Raw genomic sequence first — 26932 nt, forward strand, 5'->3', positions numbered from 1 at the left:
ACTCAAGGGGCCAAAGAGCCGCAGTTTGCCGACCACTGGTATAGGACATAACTGCCCTTGTCCCTCCAGATGTATGAGTCTGACGGCTCCGTCATGGTCTATTGGCACGCGCTGGACTCCAGAGATGCCTCTCCAGGTACCTGCAGGACTGCGTTGGGTGTGGGTAGGGAGTGTTTGCTGGGGCCGGAAGAAGCACTATTTCTAATAGTTTTCCCCTCTCATACTCAGTACAGGCTATGTTTGCCCGAGGAATTGCTTCCTGTGGCCATTTCATCTGTGTAGGTGAGAGGCCCAAGGGCAGGGCATTGGTGTGTATGTGTGTGTGTGTGGGGGGGGGGGTGGTGCTGGGGTATAAAGGTGTGGGCTTTGATCTGGAAGATGCTGCAGGTCTGAGGAAATTGTGGAGGGTTCAAGGGAAGGGTGGAAGTGAAGGGGGCAGAGACTCCAAAGAGCCATGGACGGGTTCAGAGGGGCAGGGTGAGGGAGAATAAGGGTAGTCATGGAGGGGCAGGACTGTTGGGGCAGTGAGAGATGGGTTTGTTACTAAGGCTCTGGGACGGAGGGAGTTCTGAGTGTGGTGGCTGGAGAAGCAGGAGGACTAGGACACACTGCTTTTGTAGGAATGTGGTCAGGCCGGGTACTGGTATTTGACATACCAGCCAAAGGTCCCAACATCGTACTGAGTGAAGAGCTGGCGGGGCATCCGACATCAGTCACAGACATCGCCAGCGAGCCTGCCCAGGAACAGGTGAGTGAAAGCCCCTTCTCATTCCCGTGAGCCTGGGGTCCTTCCCCACCTTGGGAGGCCGGAGACCTGAATGCAAGTCTTGGCTCTGCCACTAAGCAGCTGGATGACTTTGGGCAAACTGCTGCCCTTTCCTAGGCTTCAGCACCTCAGGTCCAGTGACGAAGCCAGAGATATTTCACATGGCATTTCAGTAGTCCACTAACACTTCTCATGCTCATGTGCATCGAGGAGTTGGGACAGATGGCTTCTAAGATGCTTGCCAGCTCTGACATGCACAGCTTCCTTCCAGCACCACCCTCTCCAGGAAGTCTGCCCCCTGTTCCAGCTCTCACTGATCTCCCTTAGCTGACCCCTGAATTGGTACTGTCTTCTACGAAAACTCTTGAATTGCAGACCTCTTGAGAATGGGGTTTGTATCTTCTAATTCATATTCTCTACTGAATCTGGCCCAGAGCCGGGCCCATGGGCTACGTTGGCTGCCTAGGGCTGGGAGTCGAGGCCGAGCCTAGTTATGACTGGCTTACTGTAAGACCTCCAGGTCATAACACTATGGCCTCAGTCTCATCATCCACCCGCTGAGTGCAGTGATATACTCCCTCCTAACGTGGGGAGGGGGGGCGGGGAGGGGGGGCAGGAGGGGGACTGTGAGGGGTGCAAGGAAAGCATTTTATGCTTCCTGGGGGAACCCTGCTTCCAGCCTGTGAGGGCTCCGTATCTTCCTTTTCCCAAGAGGCCAAGATGCATATACTGCCTCCCTTCCCTGTACACAGGACCCAGCAGGGGAGAGAGGGAAGGGCTGACCCTGCCTTTCCCCTCAGGACTGCATGGCTGACGTCGTGACAGCAGACGACTCAGGCTTGCTTTGTGTCTGGCGGTCGGGCCCTGAATTCAAATTACTGACCCGAATTCCCGGATTTGGGTAGGTGAGGCGAAGGGGCTGAGGACTTCCTGAAGCAGCTGCAGGGTGGGGAGTGGGCTTGGGCGTGGGGAAATCCAAGTGGGGCATTGCCCTTGCAGGGTCCCATGCACTTCCGTGCAGCTGTGGAAGGGGATCGCAGCAGCGGGCTACGGGAACGGGCAAGTGCGTCTGTACGAGACCAGTACAGGAGCTCTGCACGTCCAGATCAACGCCCACGCCCGGGCCATCTGTGCCCTGGACCTGGCTCCGGAGGTGGGCAAGGTCAGTCTCCTCCACCCCTGCACACCCTGGTTCCTGGTGGGGGGATGCTGAGAGGAACTCCACAGGCTCGTCTTTGCCGCTTGGTGAAGCACTCCAACCTGGACCATTTCGTCAGCACCTTCCGACTCCCACTCATCCTCCCTGCCTTTTCTTAACAGCTACTCTCTGCAGCCGAGGACACCTTTGTACACATCTGGAAGCTGAGCAAACGCACAGAGAGTGGCTGCACCGAGGTGGGTGTGGAGAGGGGGGCGGAGGGCCAGCATGGGGCGGCAGGCCCTGAGCAGCCCTCTCTCCCCCAGGTGGAACACTGTCACGGAGAGTGTGTGCCCGACACTCAGGTGTGTGGCGCCCGATTCTGTGACCCCTCAGGCAGCTCCTTTGCTGTGACTGGCTACGACCTCGCTGAAATCCTGAGGTTCAGCAGTGAGTGAGAACAGAAAAGCCCTCCTTCCTCCCTGTGGTGTTTATAAAGTGCCTCCTCCACCCAGCCCGTGTCTAATTACTCAGGTCCAAGTCATCTTTCACGGCCGGCGAACTAAGCTCCAGGGGAGAGGGGAGGGGCAGGTCCAGGCCAAGCAGAGAGGCAACCTGATGTCAAGAGCCAGGCGCCGGCTGCTGTTAAATAACTTTAATGGTTGGTGAAGGAGTCACAGGGAAGGTGTGCTCCCTCCCAGCGCTCTCCAGTGCCATCCTCAAAGCTGGTTAGTGCAGGAGGTAGGGCAGGGTTGGTTCCAGTTTTCTCCCAGGAAGGGTTCAGGGGGGTCCCAGCCAGCCCCGGGAATGAGTCCCTCAGCACCATGACAACCATAGCTTAAGAGGGGCTTCGGCTCCCCATCCCCCACCTACCCCCAGTCCAGCTGAGGAAGGGAGGCCACTGGCCAACCTGCTGCAGACAGCACCGTCTCCAGAGCCCGGGCGCACAGGTCCTCTCCTCTCCTGGCCAGATCCTGTTGCCAGCACCTTCCTCACACTGGTGACTGGAGCCAAGTGCGGGGCGAGCCTTTGCGGCAGAGGCTTCTAGAACGTGGGGATCGGTGCGGGGGGAGAGGGGCAACCAAGCGGGGAGCCTCGGAGGGGTGGTCTGGGGGCACAGCGTCCAGGGAGAATGTTCTGGGGCGCCCCCAGGGCAGGGGGTGGGTCCGAGCTGGGGCCACTGAGGCAGGCGAGCAGGGGCGAGGCAGGGCAGGCTGGTCTGCAAACATGGCTAGCCAGGGTGGGGTCGTCTCCAGCCTCACGCCCTCCCGCTGGGCCAGGATGTCTGTCACTGCTGCGATGTCATCCAGAGGCTCAATAGCTGTGGCACCAGGAAGGGGTTGAGGGGAGGGGGCTAGTCAGAGCTTAGGCCCCAGGTCTACCCAGCCCTGACCATCACCTGTCACTGTAATAGGAGGAAAGCAAAGCCCGGATCTCAGCCGAGACTGCATTATCCTGCAGGAGCAGCCCCTCACCTGGGCCCCCTGGAGCCCCAGGCTCTGATAAGACTATGGGATACAGCAGGCAGGGTGGACACAGATTGGGAGTGGGGATGTGGGTGAAGACATCAAGAGAGAGAAGGAAAATGAAAGCAGTGCCAGGCAAGTAAAGGTCAGAGGAAAAGAGAGGAATCCGCATGCAGAAAGGGAAACAAAAAAGAAGAAATTAGGAAGGAAATCCATGAAATGAATCTGGTTCTTTGGGATTTTGTTTTGAACTTTGGTGGGAGTGGTTCTGAGAAGGTCAGAGGAAAGAAAGGGACACAACAGGACTCGGTGGGACCCGAGTCCCAGGGCTCTGCCTCCGCCCAGAGTGTGCCTTCTGTCTCTTTCCATGGTCTGGGTTCCCTTGACGCCTCCAGCCCCACTTCCCCTCAGCTTCCCGGAGTATACTTGCACTCACCCATCTCATGGTACAAGGACCTCTGCTTGGCCAGTGCTTGGGGTGGTTTCCGGGGAGCCGGGGTTTCAATTTTCATGATTTCATCACAGCACTGCTTCCACTGGCCTGAAGGGAGAACACTGATTGGGGGTGGAGAGGGAGAGGACTGAGGGCCAGGCTACCCTCTCCCCTGCTACATTTCCTTCCACGTATTCTTGAAAGAGAGGCCTACAGTAAGAAATCACAAATGCCAGTTCCTCCCAAAAGTTCAATCCAGCCCCTGGTCTTACTCATGTCGAAGAAAAGCTGCCACAGAGCCTCCATCCAGCTCTGCAGGTCTCCCCGACTCTCTGTCTGAAGGGTGTGTGTCACCTTGTCCTCCCCATATTGGTTACTAATGCTCAGAGTGAAGGGCCGGCCTGTGGTCTGGTCCAGTTCCCCTGCCTGGACTCGAGTATCCTGCAGGAGAAAAAAGGCGTCCGCTTCGAACTCCACGTTGTTACAGAGGTCAGCAGTGACTTCAGGCGGGCTTGATCATCCTGCCTTAGAAAGAGGAGCGTGCCCTAACCGGTTTGGCTCAGTGGATAGAGCCTAGGCCCGCAGACTGAAGGGTCCCGGATTCAATTCCGGTCAAGGGTACATGCGGGCTTGATCCCCAGTAGCGGGTGTGCAGGAGGCAGCTGATCAATGATTCTCTCTCATCATTGGTGTTTCTCACTTCCTCTCTGAAATCAATAAATATGTTAAAAAAAGAAAGAAAGAGGAGCTTGTGGGGCGTTCCCCAAGCCCTGTCATTTGCCTCCTACTGAGCTGAGTGGGAAGGAATGGCCGGAAAGGATTGGGGATGAGACAGATGGCCTTTAGTCAGGGATAGAGGCACACAGAGACAGGAAAAGGGTGGGCAGGGGAAGGCACAGAGGCTGGCAGGCATGCTGAGGCCTAATGTCCCTCACTACTTCCTCCATAAAAGTCAGCAGGAAAGCTAACAAAAGGGCTGGTGAACAGAGGGGGCACTGAACTTGGCCTGGGAGAGGAAACCAGGAAAGGATGGAGTAGATGCAAATGCGAATCTGAGGGGGAAGATGGAAGGTGGATGAAAAACCCTAGACTGGTTATAGAACCCTCTCTGAGAATTGGCTGAGGCTGGAAACTAGAAGGGACAACCCTTTTCCAGTGACGCTGGTCAGGGAGAATGGTCCCCTCATCATTCCTGGCCCTGGAGTTGGGTGGTGCAGTGAGGCCCAGAAGACTTTGATCTCTCTAAGGTCTGCACCCACCCTGGTGGGACCTGAAGGGGAGGCTCCAGGCCCAGGCACCTGGTGGATTGACCATCAGGGGACCCATCACCTTGTTGATCGCAATAGTAAACAGCGGCTCTTTCCCAGTGTCTGTGTCCTCAGGTTGCCGGTAACAGAAGAGGTTCGTGCCTTTCAGGACTCCGTGCACTCGTGCCCAGTCCTGCCGCTCCCCAGCTTGCTGCATAGATACTCAAGGTTTCCTGGGGAATCACACCTCCCAACACCCTCTTCCCAGCCCTCCATCAAGAATCTGCCCCTTTCTGTGCCCCCTCCTGTCTTGCCATCCCCTCCTTCCACCCAGACCTTGGTTTTTCAGTTCTAATTCCCAGGTGACCCAGCTCTCCGCTGCCTTCTCCGTGCTCCCTTCCACTCCTCAGGGGCCCTCACCTGCACCCTGAGGGAGCCACTGGCAGTCGGCTGCGTCATGCAGAGAGGCTGAGCCACCAGGCGGCAACACACGCTGCCATAAAGGGGCAGCCAGGCAGGGTGCTCCTCTGGGCGAGAGGAAGTGCAGAGAGCGGGTGGAGAATGAGAAGGGGGTCATCCAACGGCCCCTCTTCCTACCATCCAGCGTGCTCCCCCCACACAAACTCACCATGGCTGGCGAGAGTGAGGTCATGTGTGCGGAACCCATCTTGCACTGCTGCCAGGGTGAGCGTGGTGTGAGCCAGGAGGTGGTAACGAGGACCACTGCGGGACAGGCAGAGAAGTGGGCCTCAGCCGGGTGAGAACGTGAGGGCCACGTTAGACGGCAGGAGCTATAGTGCTGAGCAGCTCTGCCCCGTTGTTCAGAGAGCCACACAGAAAACCAGCTTGCCTTCCCCGCGGGAGTGGGGAACATTCACTGCGCTCCTGCTGAGCGCCAGGTCCTGTGCTTTTTACATATGCTGTCCTCCTGTATTCCCACCACAGCCCGGGAGGTGGGTGGCATTCTTTAGTTAATAGATGAGGCAGCTTGAGGCATAGAGGTTCAAAAATGTGCCCATAATCTATAGCCCATAGGTAGGTGGTGGAGCTGGAGTTTGAACCCGGGTATGTCTCCAAAATCAGCATTCTGTGCATTACTCTGATGTTCTCACATTGCTCCTCAGGGGCCCAGGATTCCACAGGTGCTTCCAGACTCCTGGAGACACCACCACAGAGCGGGCCACCCTCCTCCAACAGGGCACTCTGTTCTATCCACATGAATGCCTCTGCTGCTGCTGCAAAAAAAAAGTGAAGACCCAGAGCCTAGCTCTCCCTGCACTCCTGTTGGTTATCAGTTGGCTTGGGTCTAGCTCTGAGTGCCTCCCATGTGTCTGTCTACATCCTGGCTGCAGTGCAAAGTAGGTTCTGCAAGCTCAGAGGTCACCTGTGGCCAGGATAGACATGTGAGGGCAGTGGGGGAATGCATGGCCTTACCTCACAGCCGGGGTGGGGAGCAGGACGGGACTGCTCGCTGAACCCCCAGCACTCTCCAGCGATGCCCTGACACGCCTCCCAGAGGAGCGACCCAGGGAGCTGCTGAGTTTGGTGGCAAGCCTCTTGGGGGCACCAGCCAGGGCCCCCTCCTCTTCCAAGCAGGCCCCATACAGCTCCAGCCGCAGCTTGAAGTCTGGCCCTGCCTCGGTGCTGCAGGAATGTGGGGAGAAGAGAGGAGGATGGTCCTGGGGAAGTCCAGGGAGGCACGAGGGAGGGATGGGGGAAGGATGGATGTGGTATGAGTTCAGGACAGCTCCACTGGGAAAGCCCATCTCCCTTCCTCCCTCTCCTCCCCTCCCCTGTAGCTACCTCACCAGAGCACTGGGCAGAGTGGAGAGAGGAGAGCCACACAGATGAGGTACTCACAAGAGCAGGTGGTTCTGAAAGGAGATGTCCGTGAGGGTCCTGTCCACCAGGATCATCTCTGTGTCCTGAATGTCCTCCCCCAGCTGCAACAGCAGGAACACAGCCCAGCGGTGCAGATCTGGGGACAGAGAGGAAAACCCGTTTGGAGAAAAGTGCCCCACAGGAGCTCTCAACCTCAGGGCCACTCCCCTGTGTCCCAGTCTGTGTGACACTCACCGCCTTTGTTCTTGAAATACTCTGTGTCCTTCCACATGAGTGGAATCCGGAGTTCTAAGGGGCAGAGGGGTAGGAACAGATGTTGAGATGGGGCAGGAGATCTCGTGGCTGGGCAGGGAGCGCCAGGGCTGAGGTAGTTGTGCTTCTTACCAGAGATGCAGACGCGGCCACGGCAGGGGGAGCGCTCAGCCAGCAGCCCGCCGCCAGAAGGCCTGTGGGCAAATCACAATGTCCCAGTCTGGCCTTCACACACTACCCCACTGGCTCTGGTTCCCAAGGGCTCTAGGACCACCCACCACGCCCAGCCGGGCAGCCCCAGCCAGGCCGACATTGCAGGGCTGAGGGCCTGAGTTGTCGACTGAACCCTGGGGGGTGCTGGGGACACAATGAGGTCGGCTCGTCATCTCCACCATCTCATCCCATCTTTCTTAGATATAGGAGGGCACTGGGTCAGTTGAGAAATCAAGCTGAGCAGTTTTTTATGGAAGGAAAAAACCCAAGTAGGGAACATTTGTGTCCTGTTTACCACAAACCTCTCTCCTTCCCCTCAGCTTTGAGTTCTCCTTTACCCTCCTGGCTGTGCCTTCCCTGTGCCCCACTGTAGGGTCCCTGACACCCGGCCTTTCTCACCTCCCCGCCCATCATCAGGACTCACTGAGGATGTCCCCCTAAGGTGACGAAGGCCATGAGTGTTATCCATGCGAATTCATACTGCCAGTGATGTAACTAATCAGTGACTTAGTCAGGCCTTAAGCTAAGCCATGTGGCACTCATGTTGACGTGTTAGCTGTCAGGGACTCGGGTGTACTCAAGTCACACTAGGCCCCGTGAGCAGGGCAGAGACTAGTGATGGCTGCCTCTCGGGAGACAGCAAACTCGTAGTAGGAGCGGACCCCTGCCTGCTTGCCCCTCCTTTAGCTTTATGGGACAGGCGCAGACTGGGTTTTCTGCCCTCCCTGTGGCTTCCTGGGTGAGCTCTGGAGGCTCCTGGCAACCTCTCCTGCGTCAGCCTTCATGGCTGAGCTGGGCCTTCTCCCACTCGCCCTTGTGGGGTCAAGCAAATTACTTTGCCAGAAGCCAATTTTACAAATGACCAGTTTACAAAAAATGGCCAATTCTTGGAATGATCAACTTGCCAAATATTTTCTCAAACATTTTAGTTTTACTAGAGCATAACCTCAACCATTTCACTACAGATTTCTCAGATCAGCAGAGTCCAATGTTTGCATAGCTTGTGTTTCACATCCAGAAAGAAGCCAAGCCCCTCTGGAATGCACAATCTTATTTATGTGAAGGGATAGGCTTCCCCTAAATGACTTTTTATTATTTCCTTTCCCAATCTCTGCCTCTGATGGTGAACCCCAGGTACAATAAACTATCATCAGGTTGTGGTAAATTGGCCATTCAGCAAATGGCCTGGTGAGCTGACTGAGAAAATAGGCTTTCCAGAAGCCAGCCTGCCAGCCAACCTCATCAGATCACAGACAGGGCTTAGCAAATTAGTGTTTCTGCATTACTACCCCGCAGACTGCCACCCTCTCACCAAAAACCCTGGCTTTCCTGAGTCCAGCCCCAGCTTCGCCCTAGTGCACCTCTGGGCAGCTCGTTGCAGTGGTGAAACATCAAGGTGTCTTGCAGGCCTGACATGAAGAGGTCAGCTTCAGGGAGTCCACACTCCATATACACACATGCTGTACCACTACCCTCAGGAGGCCGCGCTCCCTGTGCTCACCGCCGGCCGGTCTTCCCCAGCACCTGCGCCTCCTTGCGCCGCTGCAGCTCGCCCATGTAGCTGAGGATGCGGCTGTTGCACACCAGCAGGCTCTTGGTGGCCTCCAGAGTCTGCTCACGCTGGGAACAGGCTGCCAGCAGCTTGCAGGCCCCTTCCCTCATCCGGATCTCGTGGTCCAGCTTTCTCTGCAACTCTGTGTCCTAGCAGGAGTGGGGAGAAGGATGAGGACATGTCAGTCAGGGAACAGGCAGAAGCACCCTCTAGTCCCCAAGTGGAGGTTGGGCCCAGGAGAAACTGACAAAGTTATGTTTCAGGTTCCTCATGGGCAAGGGTTGAACCTCAACCTCAGCTGTCCAAGAACAATCAGAGCAGCTTTGTAAAAACACAGGTGCCCTCATGCCTTTGAAGGGGGGAGTAGACATTTCTTCAGCATCTTTTGAGTACAGCTGGAAAAATCTATGAAAACTACAAACTCACGTCATTTGATCCAGCTATCCAATATCTAGGAGTTTATCGTTATACATGTGGGCAAAGTCATATCCATTGCAGCATTGTTTTAAAACACCAAGATTTGCCGAAACCGGTTTGGCTCAGTGGATGGAGCGTCGACCTGCGGACTGAAGGGTCCCGGGTTCGATTCCGGTCAAGGCCATGTACCTGGGTTGCGGGCACATCCCCAGTAGATGTGCAGGAGGCGGCTGATCGATGTTTCTCTCTCATCGATGTTTCTAACTCTCTATCTCTCTCCCTTCCTCTCTGTAAAAAATCAATAATATGTATTTTAAAAAAAACAAAAAAACACCAAGATTAAAAGCCCTCAACAGGGCCCTAACCAGTTTGACTCAGTGGATAGAGCATCGGCCTGCGGACTGAAAGGTCTCAAGTTTGATTCCAGTCAAGGGCATGTACCTTGGTTGCGGGCACATCCCCAGTAGGAGGTGTGCAGGAGGCAGCTGATCGATGTTTCTCTCTCATCGATGTTTCTAACTATCTCTCTCCCTTCCTCTCTGTAAAAATCAATAATATATATATATATATTTTAAAAGTCCTCAACAGGGCATTGGTTAAATAAGTTATAGCATACTAGACTTATCGAGGTGGGAGGGGAGTACTTCATAATTATATAAATGCCTAATCACTATGCTGTACATATAAAATATAAAGTAATATTGAATGTCAACAGTAATTGACAAATTAAAAAATGGATAGGTAAAAATAAATAAGTTACAGCACATCCCTACCAGTAGCTGGTAGCCAATGTCCAGAAGAGTGCGCAGATAAAAAAAAAAAGTGTGCAGATAAATGAAACAATCTTCAAAATATAGGATTGTCCCCAAAAAGTGTGTACACACGCTTTGAATAATAATAAAGGCAGTGTTTCTTAAAATACATTTCATTTTCAAAATTGAGCTATCAGCTATTAAAATGTGTGTACATTTTTTGGGGACACCCTGTATATGAAGTGAGAAAGTAGAACAATATTATAGCATGCTACCATTTGTGTACTAAATATACATGCATTGACATAGATATGCATAAAATAGTAGTGGTTGCAGGGCTGGGAGCCAGGAATGGAAAACAGGTTTATGATACTTTATTTAAATGCACCCTTCTTTACTACTATGCTATTGGAAATTGTTGCCTTTTTAAAAAATTAAATCTTAAAAATAAAGAAAGTACCAGACTTGCAGAATAAGAACCTTTTAAGAGTGGGGCAAGTACATTTTTTTGACAATTCCCCCCAGTGATTTTAAGGTGCAGCTTGGGCTGAGAACCACCAACTAAAGGGAATGGACACAGACAATAAAGGCCATCCTGGGTTACCCCAAAGACTCAAGTTATGGGGGAGGGGATCATCTACTTGGCAAGGGACCAGTGGAGAAGGAGCATACCACCTACGGAGCTCACCCCATACACACCCCAAATTAGGGGTTCTGCCACCTGCTGGCACTCTGAGACGGTGAGGACAGAGGCAAGGAATGGGGATGGGAAGGCAGGTGGAGCAGGAGGTCAGGAGTGAGGGGCTGAGCAGGCTGTGCATAGGGCCAGATTGGGGGCACTGGGCGAGGCACCAGGATTCTCAGGAAACCCTCTTCCCTCAGAAAGGAGCCCTGGAGGTCTTGGCACGGAGCAGAGGAGGGGAGCACCAGTTTGACACAAGAACCCCGAGTCTGAGTCACAGCCCTGCCAGTCTTAAGAAGCTGGGAAGAAACTTAGTGAGAAAGCTCTGGGCAATTTAATTAACCTCCCTGAGACTTGGTTTCCCCATCTGTAAAATGAGGATGGAAACCGTTCCCTCCACCCGGGGTTGTGGGGAGTCAGTGAGACAGGAAGGTAGAGCACCAGCACAGTGCCCAGCACATGGTACAGTGAATGGTGGGGATGCAGACTTAGTGATGCTACTTCTGCAGCAGGAGCAGTCACCCAACAAACGCTGGGGTGTCCCTGTGCTGTCCAAGGCTCCATTTAAAATCCAGCTGGGAGGTGAGAGATGCAGACATTAATGGCTGCTCCGTAAGTGCTATGTCATGGCATAAACATGCTCACAGAAAATAGACCCTGTCTGCTTCTGGCTAAGTGATGGGAAGGTTTCAGGAGAAGGTGGCAGACCAACCCCAGAGCAAGTATAGTCAGTCAGTTCAGGAGGCAAGCTGACGGCCGCACTGGGTTGGAAGACAGGTGAAATGTGACCCCCCCAAACCTGCCTTCTCCCTCACACCAGGCCTCTTCCACACCCTGTGCTCTTGCTTCTGTCCCTGGTGGCTCCAGCCTTCGAGTCTCCAAGACGTGAATACCCCAACTTCCTGCTTCCAAAAGCCTTGTCTGGCCTCCCTGCAAATTCTTCCTTCACTATACCCTGGGCCGCTGTGCAAGGCCAGCCTCTCATCACCCCTTACCTCAGCACTATCCATGTTTCCCTTCCTGACCCATCAGAAATAAGCCAACCCGGTCCCAAAGCCTCTTCCACCCAGAAGCTCTCCGAGACTACACAGCTCCCCCAAACCCCACTAGGTCTGTCTGCACCATGGTCCACCTCTGCTAAGCTTCCCCGCTTGCCAACCCCCATCCCATTCTGCATCCAGCTTCTTCCACAAACACCCCAAATGGGAGGGGGGAGGGGGGAGGAACAGCGGGGAGGCATCCTCAAGGCCCCTCCTGGCGGGCAGCCCAGCCCCAGCACTCACGGATCCTTCCCTAGCCCGGGCCATTGCGCCTGCCACGCAGCCACAGGCAGCGCGCTGGTCTGGAGCCGGCTGCACCGTCTGGCGTCTGGGTGCCCACTCAGAGGCCCCGCCCGCGGCGCTCAGGGCACCGGTGACATCAGCTCCCAACCTCCGCGAGAGCGGCTGAGGGGCTCCCGGGCTAGACTCTGGGCTCCCGGGCTCCCAGTGGCGGGACCACGGAGAGCCAGTCCGGAGTACGGAACCTCTGAGAGCGCCCCCTTGTCCTGGAAAGGGCTTAGGGCCACAGCACTCGCTAGAGCTGCAGGAGGCCCCTGGCGGTGCAGCTGCCCTCCAAGGTGACCCCTGGCCTGGGGAGGGGGCGGGGAGAGTATAGGGTGTAAATTGGAGTAACCAGCCGCAGAAGTCCCTGGGCCCAGCCCAGATGACCCTAAGGACCCAGACACCCCTGCTGCGGTCTGCCCACCGCCCTCCAGCCCTAAATCCAACTTCCCACGGCCTAGATGTCCCGGCTCCCACCTCTGGACAGAGCATCTCAGGAATCCTGGCGCAGTTTCTAGATCCCTGGGCTTGGGCCCACCTCCCCACCCACCCCAGGGATGGCTTTTTGTCGCCCCCTCCCCACCCACACACCCCCTCTCCCCAGGGAGGCAGCATTTTCACCGGACTCTCCAGAGAAAGAGCTCAGAGATGGATGTCAACTGGACCTGGGTCAGGCCCCAAGGGGTGAAGGAGGATGAGTAATGAGCAGAAGCTCCAACACACAGTAGGCCTCCAGGGACAGCCTTTCCTGTCCCCTCCCCCCTCTGTCCCTGACTTCCTGCTCTGCTTCACCTTCTGTTCCCTTCAGAATCTCCACCAGGGCTCAGTTCAGATCATCACTCAGGAACGTGACTAGCTATGAGAACGTAACCTCTACAGCCCCGGTTTGTAAACAGGGGTTATTCCACCCCCTTCTTCGCATTGCTTGAGGATTAAATGGGAAAGTTTAACCTCTACCTGGGGCCAACACATATTTTTAAGTATATTTTTTAATTGATTTTGAGAGAGAGAGGAAGCGAGAGAGAGAGAAACATGGATGTGCTTCAATAGGCTGCCTCCTCACATCCCCTACAGGGATCCAGATGCAGGGGGCATGTGCCCTCGCTGTGAATGGAACCAGCAACCTCCTCATGCTCTGGAGGACACTCAATCAACTGAGCCACACCAACCAGGGTGGGCTCAGCACATGTCTGAAGACATGAAGACCGCCTTTCTCTCACCTCCCCTTTACTTGCAGCTTACATTACCTCTTCCAGAAAATTATCTTGGATTTATTCTGCCATGACTACCTCTCTTGCCAATCCCTGGCTGGTGTAGCTCAGTGGTTGAGAGTCAACCTATGAACCAGGAGATCACGGTCATGGTTCAATTCCCGGTCAGGGAACATGCCCAGGAGGCAGCCAGTGATTCTCTCTCATCATTAATATTTCTATCTCTCTCTCCCTCTCTTCCTTTCTGAAATCAATAAAAATATATATTTTTTTAAAAAAGAAAGAAAATCATAAGAGAAAATACATCAAAAACAAATAAACAAACAAAAAACACAATGGGTCTCCCTTGGTGGGGGTACTGCTGAGTTTCATGGAGAAAGAGCACAGCACAGGCTGAAGGAGAAGTGGCAAAAGTGAAACCTAAGCCTCCTCCTCTGTTCCAGAACGTGGGCAGACGTCACATGGTGGAGCAGAGGAGGCCAGCAAGGCCAGCAAGGCCAGCACTATCCATGAAGAAAAACTACATGGTGGGGGTAAGGGGAGGTCAGAATTTAAACATTTCAACATCTAGACCAGCTCTGAGCAATAAAATCTCCTGCAATGATGGAAATATTCAATAGTCATCTAGCACTTGAAATGTGGCTAAAGCTATTAAGGAACTAAATCTTTTATTTCATTTTAATTAAATTATAATTTTAAATAGCCACATGTAACTAGAAACATGGACATTGCAGAGGACCAGGGATGACAAACAGGTTTATTTCCCGTGCCAAGACAGGACACTACGTAGTGTCAAAATCTCAGTGGGCTCATGGGGTAACTTTCTGCATATGAGAAAAAGGTGACCTTCTCCAGGTGAACAAATTAGGTAAAGGTGTCCCCTCCTGATGCAGCCCCAAACCAGGTCAGGACTCTTAACTCTGCCTGGTGCCCTTATGAAGGAAGCAACCTGCATAATTTATGCTAAGGTTGTGCTGAGAAAGATTCCTAGGCCATGATTACCTGGCTGGTATGGCTCAATGGTTGAGCATTGACCTATGAACCTGGAGGTCATGGTTCAATTCCAATCAGGGCATATGCCCAGGTTATGGGCTCAATCACCAGTAGAGGTTGTGCAGGAGGCAGCCAATCAATGATTCTTTCTCATCATTGATGTTTCTGTCTCTCTCTCTCCCTTCCTCTCTGAAATCAATAAAAATATACTAAAAAAAGAAAAGAAAAAAACAGAGTGCTATGACTGACAGGTAATGTCTACTCTGCTCCAGGGAGTGGGGGTGGGGCCAAGAGAGGTGACATGAAATAAATTGCCATTTCTGATCATGACTCTTTAGTCCTGCCTCTGACCTTCCTCAGCAGAAAACCCCTGCCTGGTCCAGGTGGTCATGTGCACAGATTCCTCCCTCTTCCTCATTCCAGTCAACTGCCACACTGCCCAGTTGCTTAGCCACAGCCTAGGAATCATCCTCGAGTCCTCTCTTTGCCTCACCCCTCACGTCCAATCCATCAGCAAGCCCTGTCAGATCTACTGCCATCATTTGAAGTCCACCCCCTTCTTGTCTCCACCACGAGCACTTTCATCCACACCATCAGGTTCACTACCCTGAGGCTGTAACCACCTTTTTTCTGGTGGTCTTCTGCTACCCTACTTCCAACCTTCCTCTCTTCTACCCCCACCCCAGCCTAGCCTACTCTCAGCGGCCATCACTTTAAAACATTAGATGAGTCATCCCTCTGCTTAAAACCCTTCCATGGGCCAACATCACAGTGAGAGTAAAATCTAAGTGCCTTGGCATGGCCTTCAAGGCCCTGCTTAATCTGGCCCCTGCCCACGAGCTCAACCCCAACTACTATGTTCCAGCCACACTGGAACTGGAACTCATCCCCATTTAAGGGCCTTTGCGCTTGCTTTGCCCTCTGTCTAGAAAGCTCTTCCTTCATTCTTCACATATCTTCACATCCCCCTGGTCTCAGCTCAAGGGTCTCCTCACGGAGGCCTTCCCTGACCTCTACATCTAATGCTACCCTCACTATACCGCACGTTGTTTATATCTCCATTTTCATCATGATTTCACTGTGAGATTATGTGTTTGCATGTTTATTGTCTGTTCCCCAGCAGAATGGACCTTTCCTGTCTGATTCACTTAAGTATATACCATGATCTAGAAAGGAACTTGACATATAGTAGGTGTTCAATAAACGTGTTTAAGAATAACTATATGAATAAATAGCTCCCTGCCATCTCCAGGGTCAGCAAAATCTTTACATCCTGCCCCAGGGCCCCTTCCCCTTCTCCAGGAAGGCCATATCCTTCCTGCAAACCTCTCTCACACTGAACTCCTTTTCTTCCCATCTACCCCCACCCACAGAGCTTCCATACGTAGGTGTGAAGACAAGACCCTGTTGTCAATAGAACGCCCTGATTGGCAATACTGAGCCTGATCCACACAGCACCCAAGGCAGGGCATACAGAACCACCTGTCCCTCTCCCACTTTGAGCAGGCCTGCCCTCCCGACTCAGCCCCAGGAGGGTTGGGCAGGGCAGAAACGGGCTGGGATGCTTGCCAAAGAGGTGCACTGGGGGTGGGGGTGGGGGTCATTACCTCCAGGCTGAGCGCCATCTGCCGAATGTAGAGCATATTCAGGTCCTCCAGGATGTGCAATCTGTCCTGCATCTCTGTGCCCCCTAGTGCCCCTTCCCTCGTCAACCCCTCCAGAGGGAAGGGGCGGGCCGGCACCACGTTGCCCCACAATTCCTCCTCCCACTGCTCCCCTGGGTCTTGAAAGAGGTGGGCAGCTCTTGGGCAGAGGGTACTCTGCCCCTCTGCACTCCTGTCAGCCCCCTCTGGCTGCTGTGACAAACTTCCTTTGCCTACCGCTGTTGCAGGGCCCTGGCGGGAGCCAGGCATGAAAGGAAAAGAAAGTAAGGTGAGGATAAGTGGGGTCCCAGGAGGGGAGGCCAGCTGCAGAGGGGACTCTGGGCACAGAGTGTCCAGTCTTGCTTTGGTGGCAGCTGTTCTCCCAGCTGTGGAAGAAAAAGGCCCTTTCATTCCGACTCTGGTCCCTCCCCAGCCCCCGCCCACATCCCTGGCGGGTGGACAGAGAATCTGTGTGCCAGGAGGGCCTGAGGGGCAGGCACAGCTGGAAGGGGGCAGGGAGGCGACGCCTCCTGTAGGTTCTACGGAGTCCTGGCGTTTGTCAGGAGCTTGGAACTTTCTGAAGAGGAATGGAGGTGAGGACTTGGGAGAGTGAGCCAGGCAGTGGGACAAAGGGGTAAATGCGGCCCATCCCCCAGGGCCACTTCTTCCAACTTGGGGGCCCCCGTCCAGCCCGACCCACCCTAGGCTCACAATTACCTCGCTTTTCCAGCAGAAGGGAGAAGAGGGAGGGAGAAGGGCAGGGGTGTGCCTGCGTGCTGCTGCTGCCCCCGCTCCCCTCTGCGGGCCCCTTCCCTTCCAGACAGGAAACCAGCCCCGATTCCCAGCCAGCTGCAGCTCTTCCCCCCCCCCCCCCCTCCACCCCCAGACCCACGGAGTCCACACACCCCCAGGGGGGGCCGGGCCGGGCCGGCAGCTCCCGCCCCGCTCCTCCACGCCAGACCCTAAGGCCGGGCTTCTCCCGGGGCCGCCCCAGGGCACAGGCCCCTCCCTCCCCCCACCTCCCCCCACCCCCGCCTCCGGGCCTCGCCCCTCACTCTCCCACGCTGGCCCAGGACGGGGTTACTTTTGGGGGACCCGACAAGAGGGCCCTCTCCTCCAAGTTCACTAGCTTCTGAGTCAGAGAAGGCCCGGGACACCGGAACATGTGTGAAAGGGCCTTTGTTCTGGGCAGGCTGGGGGGGAGGGGGGGGACGGGCGAAGGGGGTGGCCCGCAGGAGCCCGGCCTGGAATCCCGGCCCCGAGGGAGGGGGATGGGAGTAAGGCCCCTCACTTAACTCTTCCAGGCCCAGCAGGGAAGGACAGCTGACCTTGGGCAGCCCCCTGCTGTGCCCACTCCCCGCGCAGCCCCTCCCGAACCTCGTTAGGGAGTTACAAGTGGGGTTCAGACCTTGCATCGTGGAGAGCGCTGGGCCCGGAGGAAACTGTTAGACCAAAGACTGAACTCCTCTCAGGCCCAGGAAAGGAGGCTGATAGTCTGGGTGTGGGAAATAGTCCCTGACCATTACAGAGGGACCACACACACACACACACACACACACACACATGCACACGCACTCCCAGCCCTGCAGCCGCACAGAGGAGTGACTGGGAAGTGCTTGGGCGAAGTGGCCAACCGGGCTGACCGTGGAGACAGGGTGGAGAGGGGGCTGGCGCCCAGGGGGAAGGTCCAAGCTGCTGGGGCCTAGCTGCCCACCACCCTTTGCCCGGGGATGCCCGGGAGATGCCAGACACATTTTGGGAGTCGAGCCTGGGACCCCTTAAATTGAGACCAACCGAAGCTCGTCCCGACAGAGGCAGATCATCCCACCTGGGCCAGGGAGCCTGGGTGGCACAGGTCCGACGAACGTGCGGACACTGGGTCTGCGCCCGACTTTTAAAGCCAACAAGCCCCAGCCGGTTCGGCTCAGTGGCCAGAGCGCCGGCCTGCGGACTGAAGGGTCCCGGTTCCATTCCGGTCAGGGGCACACGCCCGGGTTGCAGGCTCGCTCCCCAAGAGCGTGCGGGAGGCAGCAGAGCAATGATTCTCTCTCATCATTGATGTTCCTCTCTCTCCCCCCTTCCTCCCTGAAATTAATAAAAACACGCTTTTTAAAAAGTCAACAAGCACGGGTTTGGACGCAGCGGCGGCGTCCCCGCCCCTCGGGCGTGCGCGCGGGCGGGGGCCACACGGCTGGCCCCGGAGCTCGGGCGGCGGAGGGCGGGGGGGCGCGGGGTCTCACCTCGGGCGGGTCGCTGAAGAGGCTGAGTCGGAAGCGGCCGCGCTTGAACTCCATCTCCAAGGCGGAGCAACTCCCATCTTCCAAGGGGGCGGTGGTTTCGAGAGAACATGCTGGCGCTGGGCGCGTTGCCCGTTCAAAAAAAAAATGCTGGGGGGGTTGGGGCCGTTGGCCCCGTCCAGGGGGGCCCCCCCGGGCCCCCCCGGGTCCCCCGCGGGGCTTCCTTCGGTTTTTTTTCCCTTTGACCCCCCCCCCCCCCGGGCCCCGGTGGGAAAAGTTCCGCCGGCCGGTTTCCCAAACTCCCGCCCCCAGAAGGACGATACCCTGGGCCCGGGCCAGGGCCGCGGGCCCCCTCCTCTTCCACCCCCGCCAAAAGGCCCGTTTCGGTTGGGGCCCGGTTCCGGGGCGCGCTCGCAACCCTAGGTCAGCCCCTCCCGAGCAAGCCTGGCCCGACAGCCCGTCTGCCCGCGGACCCCCGCACTCCGGAGCACTGCGGGGGCGCACAGTCCCTTCCGGCCGGGGTCGCGGGCGCCACACCTGGGCGAGGGGAGGGCCACGGGAAGCCCCGCCCCCACCGCCCCCACCTGGCACGCCTGGCTGCTTGCGCACGGAAAATCCCGGCCCCACGTGGATCGCCCGGGGCGCAAGCATCTCCAGTCTAATCTCACCTGTAAGCAGCTTCCCAGCAGACCCTTTCGACTTCCTACAGTCCCAAATATTCCCTCTTTGTCGCTTTCCTTTGTTAGGCTTCCTCCCAACTATCCTCCCTTCCCTAACGGCCACAAGTCAAGGGGCACGGCGCTGGGAAACCAGTTCTGGCACCTCCTAACCGACGCCCTGACTCAGACGTTTAACTTTCTGGGCTTCTGTTTTCGTATCTGTTCAGTGGAGATGCAGTAATTATCCCCAGGTGGCTATGAGAGTTACATATGACAATGAGGGTAAAATGCCCAGCCTTGTGCCTGGCGCAGCACAAGTGCCCCTCAAGTGGAGCTAAGAAGAAAAAGGAGCAGGTGCAGCGCCCTCGTGCCCTTGGAGGGGGCACCAGCGACCTCAGCTCCCTGGACCCAGACCTTCAGAGCCTTAAGAAGGGGAGGATATAGCAGCATCCACAGTGGATATCTCCCAACTGTTTTTGCTGGGTCAGCTGAGACAGGATTACCACTCTCTGCCTCTGCAGAAAAAGGGGGCCCCTCCTCACCCCAGAGAGCCCGGTGAGAGAGAAGGAAATGGCAGAGAATGGACTTGCTGACCACACATGAGGAGTCTCCTGGGGACCGGAGAACTTACTGGGAGAACTTGAGAGAGAGAGAGAGAGAGAGAGAGAGAGAGAGAGAGAGAGAGGCTGGGCTGGAGCCAGAAAAATGCCTGCCTTTAGCTTTAGAGAACCCAGGTTAGCATAGCTCTGCTACGGCAAATTATTCAATACTAGAGGCCCAGTGCACAAAATTGGTGCTTGGGTAGGGTCCCTAGCGGCTGCTGGCCAGGGCCTTCCTTCTTCCTCGATGCCCCCTGGTGATCAGCGCACATCATAGTGAGCAACAGAACTCCCAGTCTCCTGGTTGAACTCCCGTGAAGACACTTTGCATATTAGCCTTTTATATATATAGATTCTTTTAGAAAACCTGACTTAAAATTACTTCAGCAAAAGGGGAAATTTATTACCTTAAGGAACTAAAATGGCGTAAGAGGTCAGGCTTTGGATGTGGCTTGACCCAGGCATTCATTTGGTGTCGAGAGATCCCATCTCTTCCTATCATCTCGCTCTTCTTTTCTCCATGTTGACTTCACTTTATACAGCAGTGGTTCTGAACCTTCCTAATGTCGCGACCCTTTAATACAGTTCCTCATGTTGTGGTGACCCCCAATTTCATTGTTACAAATTGAATATAATTAAAGCACAGTGATTAATCACAAAAACAATATGTAATTATATATGTGTTTTCCGATGGTCTTAGGTGACCCCTGTGAAAGGGTCGTTCGACCCCCAAAGGGATCATGACCCACAGGTTGAAAACCGCTGCACTACAGCATAGCAAGATTGTTGAAAAAGAATTCTGGGTCCATATCTTTTTAGAGTAAAGGGGAGATAAATGGTGACAGGAGGAGACCTGAGTTTGGGTGGTAAACACACAATAAATTAAAATTCTTATTTAAAAATACACAGAGCCGACATTTCTCCTTCTCGCCTGGGACTGGAAAAGGTGGCTCAGTGGTTGAGCATCGACCTATGAGCCAGGAGGTTATGGTTTTGATCCCTAGCCCTGGTGGGCTAATCCATGTCTCTCTCACATCAATGTTCTCTCTCTCTCTCTCTCTCTCTCTCTCTCTCTCTCTCTCTCTCTCCCCCACCTCCCTCCCTTCCACCCTCTAAAAAAAATCATAAAATATTTTTAAAATCATTAAAAGTTCATTAAAATTAAAAAAAATAATTTAAAAAATAAAAACACACAGAGCCTAGCTGGTGTGTCTCAGTGGTTGAGCATCAACCCATACTAGGAGGTCATGGTTGGATTCCCAGTCAGGGCACATGCCAGGGTTGCAGGCTCTATCCCCAGTAGGGGGCATGCAGGAGGCAGCTGATCCATGATGCTCATTGATGTTTCTATCCCTCTTTCCCTCTCCCTTCCTCTCTCTGAAATTTAAAAAACACACACACAACATAAAAACACACATAGAGTTTTTTTAAACACTCCTAACCCTACCTTTTAAAAATAATATAAAGTTAAAAAAATAAAGGAGTAAAAATGCCTTCCCCACCATCACAGAGAAACGCCAGGATAGTATGGTACCTCACACTGGCTCATGAGAGACAACTGCTGAATTTTCCAGAATTGTGCATTTCAGTTGTTACAGGTTTAATTTAAATTAAAAATTCACAACTAAATAAACTTAATTTATTTATTTAATTGATTTTAAAGAGGGGAAGGGGGGTGGGGGGAGCAACATCCATAAGCTGCCATGTCCTGGAATTGAATCCACCACCATTTGGTATATGAGATGACACTCTAACCAACTGAGCCACACCAACCAGGGCTAAATAAATTTCATTAAAACAAAGTGAGCTCTGGTCTGTGTGGCTCTGTGGTAGCGGTTCTCAACCTGTGAGTCACGAATAATGAAAATACATCCTGCATATCAGATATTTACATTACGACTCATAACAGTAGCAACATTACAGTTATGAAGTAGCAACGGAAATAATTTTATGGTTGGGGGTCACTGCAACATGAGGAACTGTATTAAAGGGTCGCGGCATTAGGAAGGTTGAGAACGCTAACCATTAGAGTATCAGTCCAAGAACTGAAGGATCTCAGATCCCTGGGCACATACCTGGGTTGTAGGTTCAATCCCTACAGGTTGGGGCGAGTTAGGGAGGCAACCAAGTCATCTCTCTCTCTCTCTCTCTCCTTCCCTCCCTACTTCCCTCCCTTTTGGAAATCAATGGAAAAAAATATTTTGGGGTGAGGATTAACAAAATAAATTAATTAATTAATTAAAGCAAAACCCATCGCCTCCTAATTATTTTACTGCCTTTTCCTATTACCTCTTGAGGTTGTTTCCATCTATAGCATCTGTCTGGTGCAATTGCTATGTAATGGTGACCTCCTGCACATCTCCTCCCAGCTCTGTCTTGACTCACATTTGAAGTTGGCCATGGTGGAAGTGTTATTTACACAACAGAAATAGGTGAACACTATAAATAAGGGCCCCGACGCACACCCCGGAGTTTGTGTTAAACATTTACCAGCATGGTTTGGTGCATAATCTTTCCGACCTTTTCTTTAGCTTATGACTCAATCTCTAGTAGGAGGCTGCGGATCTCCAACTATGAAGTAGATATTGGGGGGAAGGGGGTGTTGGTCACCCAGTGTTCAAATAATCTTCCTATTTCTGCACAGTCCTGTGGATAATATTAGCAAGTTAAGGCTCTACCCTCTTTCTGGCTGGCAGCTGTAGGACATTCATCCTCCCTCCCACTCTTCAGAGCCCAGAGGTAGGCACTTAGCCTAAGCCAACCAACTGGAATGCTCCCAACTGGACTTTGAATCTTGAATGAGTGAAAACAAGATCCAGGAGAGTCCAGTTATCATTACTGCACCTGCAGCCCATGAGGAGTGGGAAATCCTCACCAGTAGATGCCTCTGGTGGGAATTTGGTGTGACCTTGGTGTAACCTCAGCAATGAATTCTTCCTGCCTGGCCTCCCTTGGTTCCGACCCCTTATCTAGGGAAAGTACAAGATGAGCCTAAATCATTCTGTAGTGCAAGGAAGTAAAAGAAAGTGCTCAAAATATGATGGAGACATGTCAAAAGGACACAGAAGCCATCTTAAAGAAATGCCCACTGACAAATCGGAGACAAATTTGAGCATAAAATAAATAATGATGGTAATGTATTACAACCTGCTGACTGAAACAGGAATCCTTACTGATATAAATAAATACATATGTAAATGAATGTAAGAAGAGAAAGCTCTTCTTCACAGCAGAATGCCAACTTCACAGTAGATGGAATAATGGAAGTAAAAAGATTATCACACCATTTGGCAATTGTTAAAGTAGTGTGTGTTGATTTATACTGTATTTATCAATGGATACTAAGCCTTGACATATACCATCTTCTCCCTTACCCCATTATCATTCCTTTTCTAATTAATCTGAGAACAAATTGTAGACATGATGCTATTTCAACCTTAAATATTTCACTGTGTTTTTCTCAAAACAAGTGCACTGTTCTACAACCTTGGGGCCACCCTCCCAATCCGGAAATTAACATCGATACAGCACTGCTGTCTAACCCACAGACCCCGCTCAAATTTCACCAACTGCCCAACGTTACCTTTTCCTTTCTAGTCCAGAATCCAAATTCAGGATCATGCATTACTTTTACTTATCATGGTAGGTGGAGGTTTGATGAAGAACAGCATATTAGTTTCAGAGTATTTCCCAAGAAAATACTCATTAATTACAAAGGTGAAAATGGTGACTTTATAGTGAAGAAAAGTGACAGATACCGCCTTGACCAGGTGATCAAGTTTAGTATCAATAGTGGGGTAGGCTGACATCATGGGCCTCCTGAGGCCACACTCTGAAAAGAATGCACCATACTCATTTTTTGTGTAGTACTCCTACCAAGAAGTTATGGGTCTAGATATAAGGAAACACCAGATGGATCCAGGTTGAGGGACATCCTACAGAATCACAGGCCTGTACTCTATAACCGCCAAGGACACAAAAGAAATGTTCCAGATTAAAGCATATCAAAGAGCTTGGCCATGTAGTTCAGTGGTTGAGTGTTGACCCATGAACCAGGATGTCATGGGTCGACTCTTGGTCAGGGCACAGGCCCGGGTTGCAGGCTCAATCCCCAAATAGGAGGCATGCAGGAGGCAGCGGATCAATGATTCTCATCATTGATGTTTGCATCCCTCTTTCCCTCTCCTTTCCTCTCTCTGAAATCAATAAAAACATATTTTTTTAAAGGGGGAGGGGGCTGGCGGGTGTGGCTCAATGAATAGAGCATAGGCCTGAGGACTGAAAGATCCTGGGTTCGATTCCAGTCAAGGGCAAGTACTTCGGTTACAGGCTTGATCCCTGGCCCTAGTTGGGGCGCATGCAGGAGGCAACCAATCAATGTGTCTCTCTCATCATTGATGTTTCTCTCTCTCTCTCCCTCTCTCTTCCTCTCTGAAATCAAGAAAAACATATTTTTTAAAATAAAATAAAATAAATAAAAGGTGGGGGAGGGGGAGCAGATCAGAGACATGATAAGTAAAAGTAATGCATGATCCTGAATTTGGATTCTGGGCTAGAAAGGAAAAGGTAGCGTTGGGCAGTTGGTGAAATTTGAGTGGGGTCTGTGGGTTAGACAGCACTGCTGTATCGATGTTAATTTCCGGATTGGGAGGGTGGCACCAAGGTTGTAGAACAGTGTACTTGTTTTGAGAAAAACACAGTGAAATATTTAAGGTTGAAATAGCATCATGTCTACAATTTGTTCTCAGAATAATTAGAAAAGGAATGATAATGGGGTAAGGGAGAAAATGGTATATACGTCAACAACGGAACAATCTACTTAAGGAGATAAAGTTCTTTGTACCCTTCTTAAAACTTTTCTGTGAGTTTGAAATTATTTCAAAATAAATTATATTTTAAAAATAAGGCCAAGAACTCTTTCAGCAGAAGTTTTTCCTTTCCGCCTACAAACATGCTCAAATCTCTGCCACTCTAAACAAAGCAAAACTAAAAACAAAGTCATGAAGCCAGTGGCTGCTTGCTGCCGCCATTTCCTCCCCGCAGGGTATCAGGATGTGGAGGAAACACCACTGGACCCAGTGTCATGAAGCCTCGGTTTGAGGCTGGCTCTGCCACTCCTTAGCTACGTGACTTTGGCCAAATCATTTAACTTCTCTGAGCCTCAGTTTCCTCATGCGGGCACAGCAGCATCTTCCTTAGGGAGCTGCCCTGGGGATCAAGGGAGAGCAGGGATATAAAAGCAGGTTATCAACTCTAATTCTAACTACAGGTGACTCCTCATTTTAACTTCTGGTGACACAGGACTATTGTCCTCACATCCTGCTAGAATGTATCCTGTTCTTAAAGTTCAGCCTGCCCTTTGCAGAACTGTACACAGCTGATCATGGCCTTTCCCTGGCGATACCCTTTGCCCTTGCATGCCTTTCTTGCCTCTCTTGACCTCCTCTTCTCAACATAGCCTCTTCTCCTTCTGCCTGCCCAGCCAGGACAGGTGCCCACTCAGGTCTGTTCCCAATCCTTTCCTCTCCATCTACTTGCTCATTTTGGAATGCCTATGTTCCCAGCCTTTTAGGGACCACCATTATAATGCTGATGACACCCACCACTCAACCTTCTGCACTGGCTTCTTCTCTCAGTGGTCCATCTTATTTGGGCATTCCCACAGGCACTTCAAATGTACCTTAGGTGCCCTAGCCGGTTTGGCTCAGTGGGTAGAGCGTCGGCCTGCAGACCAAAGGGTCCCAGGTTCGATTCTGGTCAAGGGCACATGCCCGGGTTGTGGCTCGATCCCCAGGAAGGGGCGTGCAGGAGGCAGCTGGTTTCTATCTCTCTCTCCCTCTCTCTTCCTCTCTGAAATCAATAAAAATATAAAATAAATAAATAAATAATAACTTCATTAAAAAATTTACTGTAGGCAACACTAAATGTTTCCCTTCTTACTTGCTTCTGTCCCTATCTTTACTTAAAACACCTTGTTCCCCAAAAATATTTGGGCTAGAAATGTTGTTGTTTACTATTCTTATTGTTGTGTGCTTATTGAACATCTATGTGCCAGATTCAACCCTAGGTACTTTGCATTCTTGATTTGCTTTGCCCCTTGAAAAAGCCCTATGAAGTAGATAGATCCTACTTCCTTCCATCTTACAAAGCTGGAATCTGAGGTTCAGAAAGCTTAAATAACCTTGAGCCCAAGGTTACATAAGTAACAAGTGATAGAACTGGGATTTGATACTAGGCTTGTCTTACTCTTAATATTAATCACCATCGCCCAGCTGGTGTGGCTCAGTGGTTGAGCATAGATCTGAGCACTGGTTCTATTCCCCGCAGGGCACATGACGGGGTTTGGGCTTGATCCCCCAAAGACAGATAGAAAGAAAGATAGATAGAAACATTGATCAGGTCTGATTTGGCCAAAGTCACGTAGCTAAGGAGTGGCAGAGCCAGCCTCAAAGGATTGGGAACAGACCTTGATCAATGTTTCTATCTATCTTTCTCTCTCCATTCCTCTCTCTCTAAAAATCAATAAAAAACGTTTAACAAATATCAATCACTATATTACATTGACTTCTTCCTGACTGAATTCCCATATATAATTGCTCATGGATTTCTTTTCATTTTTATCAAGGAAATATCTCTTGAATCAGTTCTTTCTTTGTTCACTGCTGCTACCTTGTTCAGATACACATCTCAGACATATTTAAATATATGTATATAGGTGGTAATTTTTTTCTAATGATAATTGTGATATACACTGGCTGTAAGAAAATTCCTTACAGATCTGGGTAGTGAAAGTTCTCTGACCCCAACTTCTAAAAATAAGCACCATTAACAGGATAATATACATTCCTTGATTTTTTTTCTATGTATATAGTAGCATATTATGTCTTTAAAATTTTTTTAAATTGACTTTTAGAGAGGGAGGGAGGGAGAGAGGGAGGGAGGGAGAGAGAGAGAGAGAGAGAGAGAGAGAGAGAGAGAGAGAGGGAGAGAGAGAAACACTGATGTGAAATGGCTGCTTCCTGATCTCGGGATCTAACCAGAAATCTAACCCACCACCTTCTATTACACTGGGTGAGTCCCAACCAACTAAACCACACCGGCCAGAGTTATTATGTCTTTTAAATGGAATCACATCATCTTGAAACTTGCTCATTTCCTATATCAACACACACAGAGCTACCTTGTGTTTTTTTAAATTAGCTTAAACATACACATTTTATGCAAAATTCAATAGGCACAACAGGGTATTTTATGAAAAACAAGCCTCCCTTCAGCCACCCATCCGTTTCTTGGGTAGCCTTCTGGGGCCTCGTTTCTTTTAATAGCAACATAGCCTCCCATTGTATGGATGTTCCAAATCCATATACCAACTTATATTGGTGTTTCATTAGAGAACACTTAGATTGTTTCCAATGCTATCACCTACTAGAATCTACATTCCATGTCAATCTTATCAATTACTTATCACTCTTAATTTTTTTTAGCAACATGGTGCCCACATTGCACAG

General features: G+C 51.8%; 2 protein-coding genes across 7 annotated transcripts in view; one reads left to right on the plus strand and one right to left on the minus strand.

Annotated features, from left to right (window-relative positions):
* The window catches only part of WDR54 (WD repeat domain 54), a 5054-nt gene extending 2636 nt beyond the window's left edge, over window positions 1-2418 (plus strand). The window contains exons 4-10 of one of the 2 annotated variants that reach the window (XM_006096790.3): window positions 70-136; window positions 229-282; window positions 621-748; window positions 1567-1667; window positions 1766-1928; window positions 2087-2161; window positions 2231-2418. In XM_006096790.3, coding sequence (XP_006096852.1) covers window positions 70-136; window positions 229-282; window positions 621-748; window positions 1567-1667; window positions 1766-1928; window positions 2087-2161; window positions 2231-2362 — 720 coding nt within the window. In that variant the 3' untranslated portion in view covers window positions 2363-2418. The remainder of the gene's footprint in view (window positions 1-69; window positions 137-228; window positions 283-620; window positions 749-1566; window positions 1668-1765; window positions 1929-2086; window positions 2162-2230) is intronic. The other variant, XM_023760620.1, reaches the window with a different exon arrangement.
* A 126-nt stretch (window positions 2419-2544) lies between these two features.
* Window positions 2545-18231, minus strand: RTKN (rhotekin). 5 transcript variants are annotated; one of them, XM_023760616.1, is made up of 14 exons: window positions 18170-18231; window positions 15894-16181; window positions 8859-9058; window positions 7277-7338; window positions 7127-7180; window positions 6911-7028; window positions 6485-6694; window positions 5679-5773; window positions 5471-5577; window positions 5133-5261; window positions 4076-4244; window positions 3807-3911; window positions 3380-3412; window positions 2545-3225 (listed from the first exon to the last, which is right to left on the minus strand). In XM_023760616.1, exons 1-14 carry the CDS (start codon window positions 18221-18223, stop codon window positions 2897-2899), a joined length of 1953 nt encoding a protein of 650 aa, XP_023616384.1. In that variant the 5' UTR covers window positions 18224-18231; the 3' UTR covers window positions 2545-2896. The 5 variants fall into 5 exon arrangements, 3 of the variants coding, with proteins under 3 accessions (XP_023616384.1, XP_023616386.1, XP_023616387.1); XR_002831191.1 differs by having other exon boundaries at window positions 3122-3225; window positions 3807-3999; XM_023760618.1 differs by lacking the exon at window positions 3380-3412.
* Window positions 18232-26932: the final 8701 nt, after the last annotated feature.

The sequence above is a fragment of the Myotis lucifugus genome, unplaced genomic scaffold (assembly GCF_000147115.1).
Source record: "Myotis lucifugus unplaced genomic scaffold, Myoluc2.0 scaffold_186, whole genome shotgun sequence".
Classification (NCBI taxonomy): Eukaryota; Metazoa; Chordata; class Mammalia; order Chiroptera; family Vespertilionidae; genus Myotis; species Myotis lucifugus.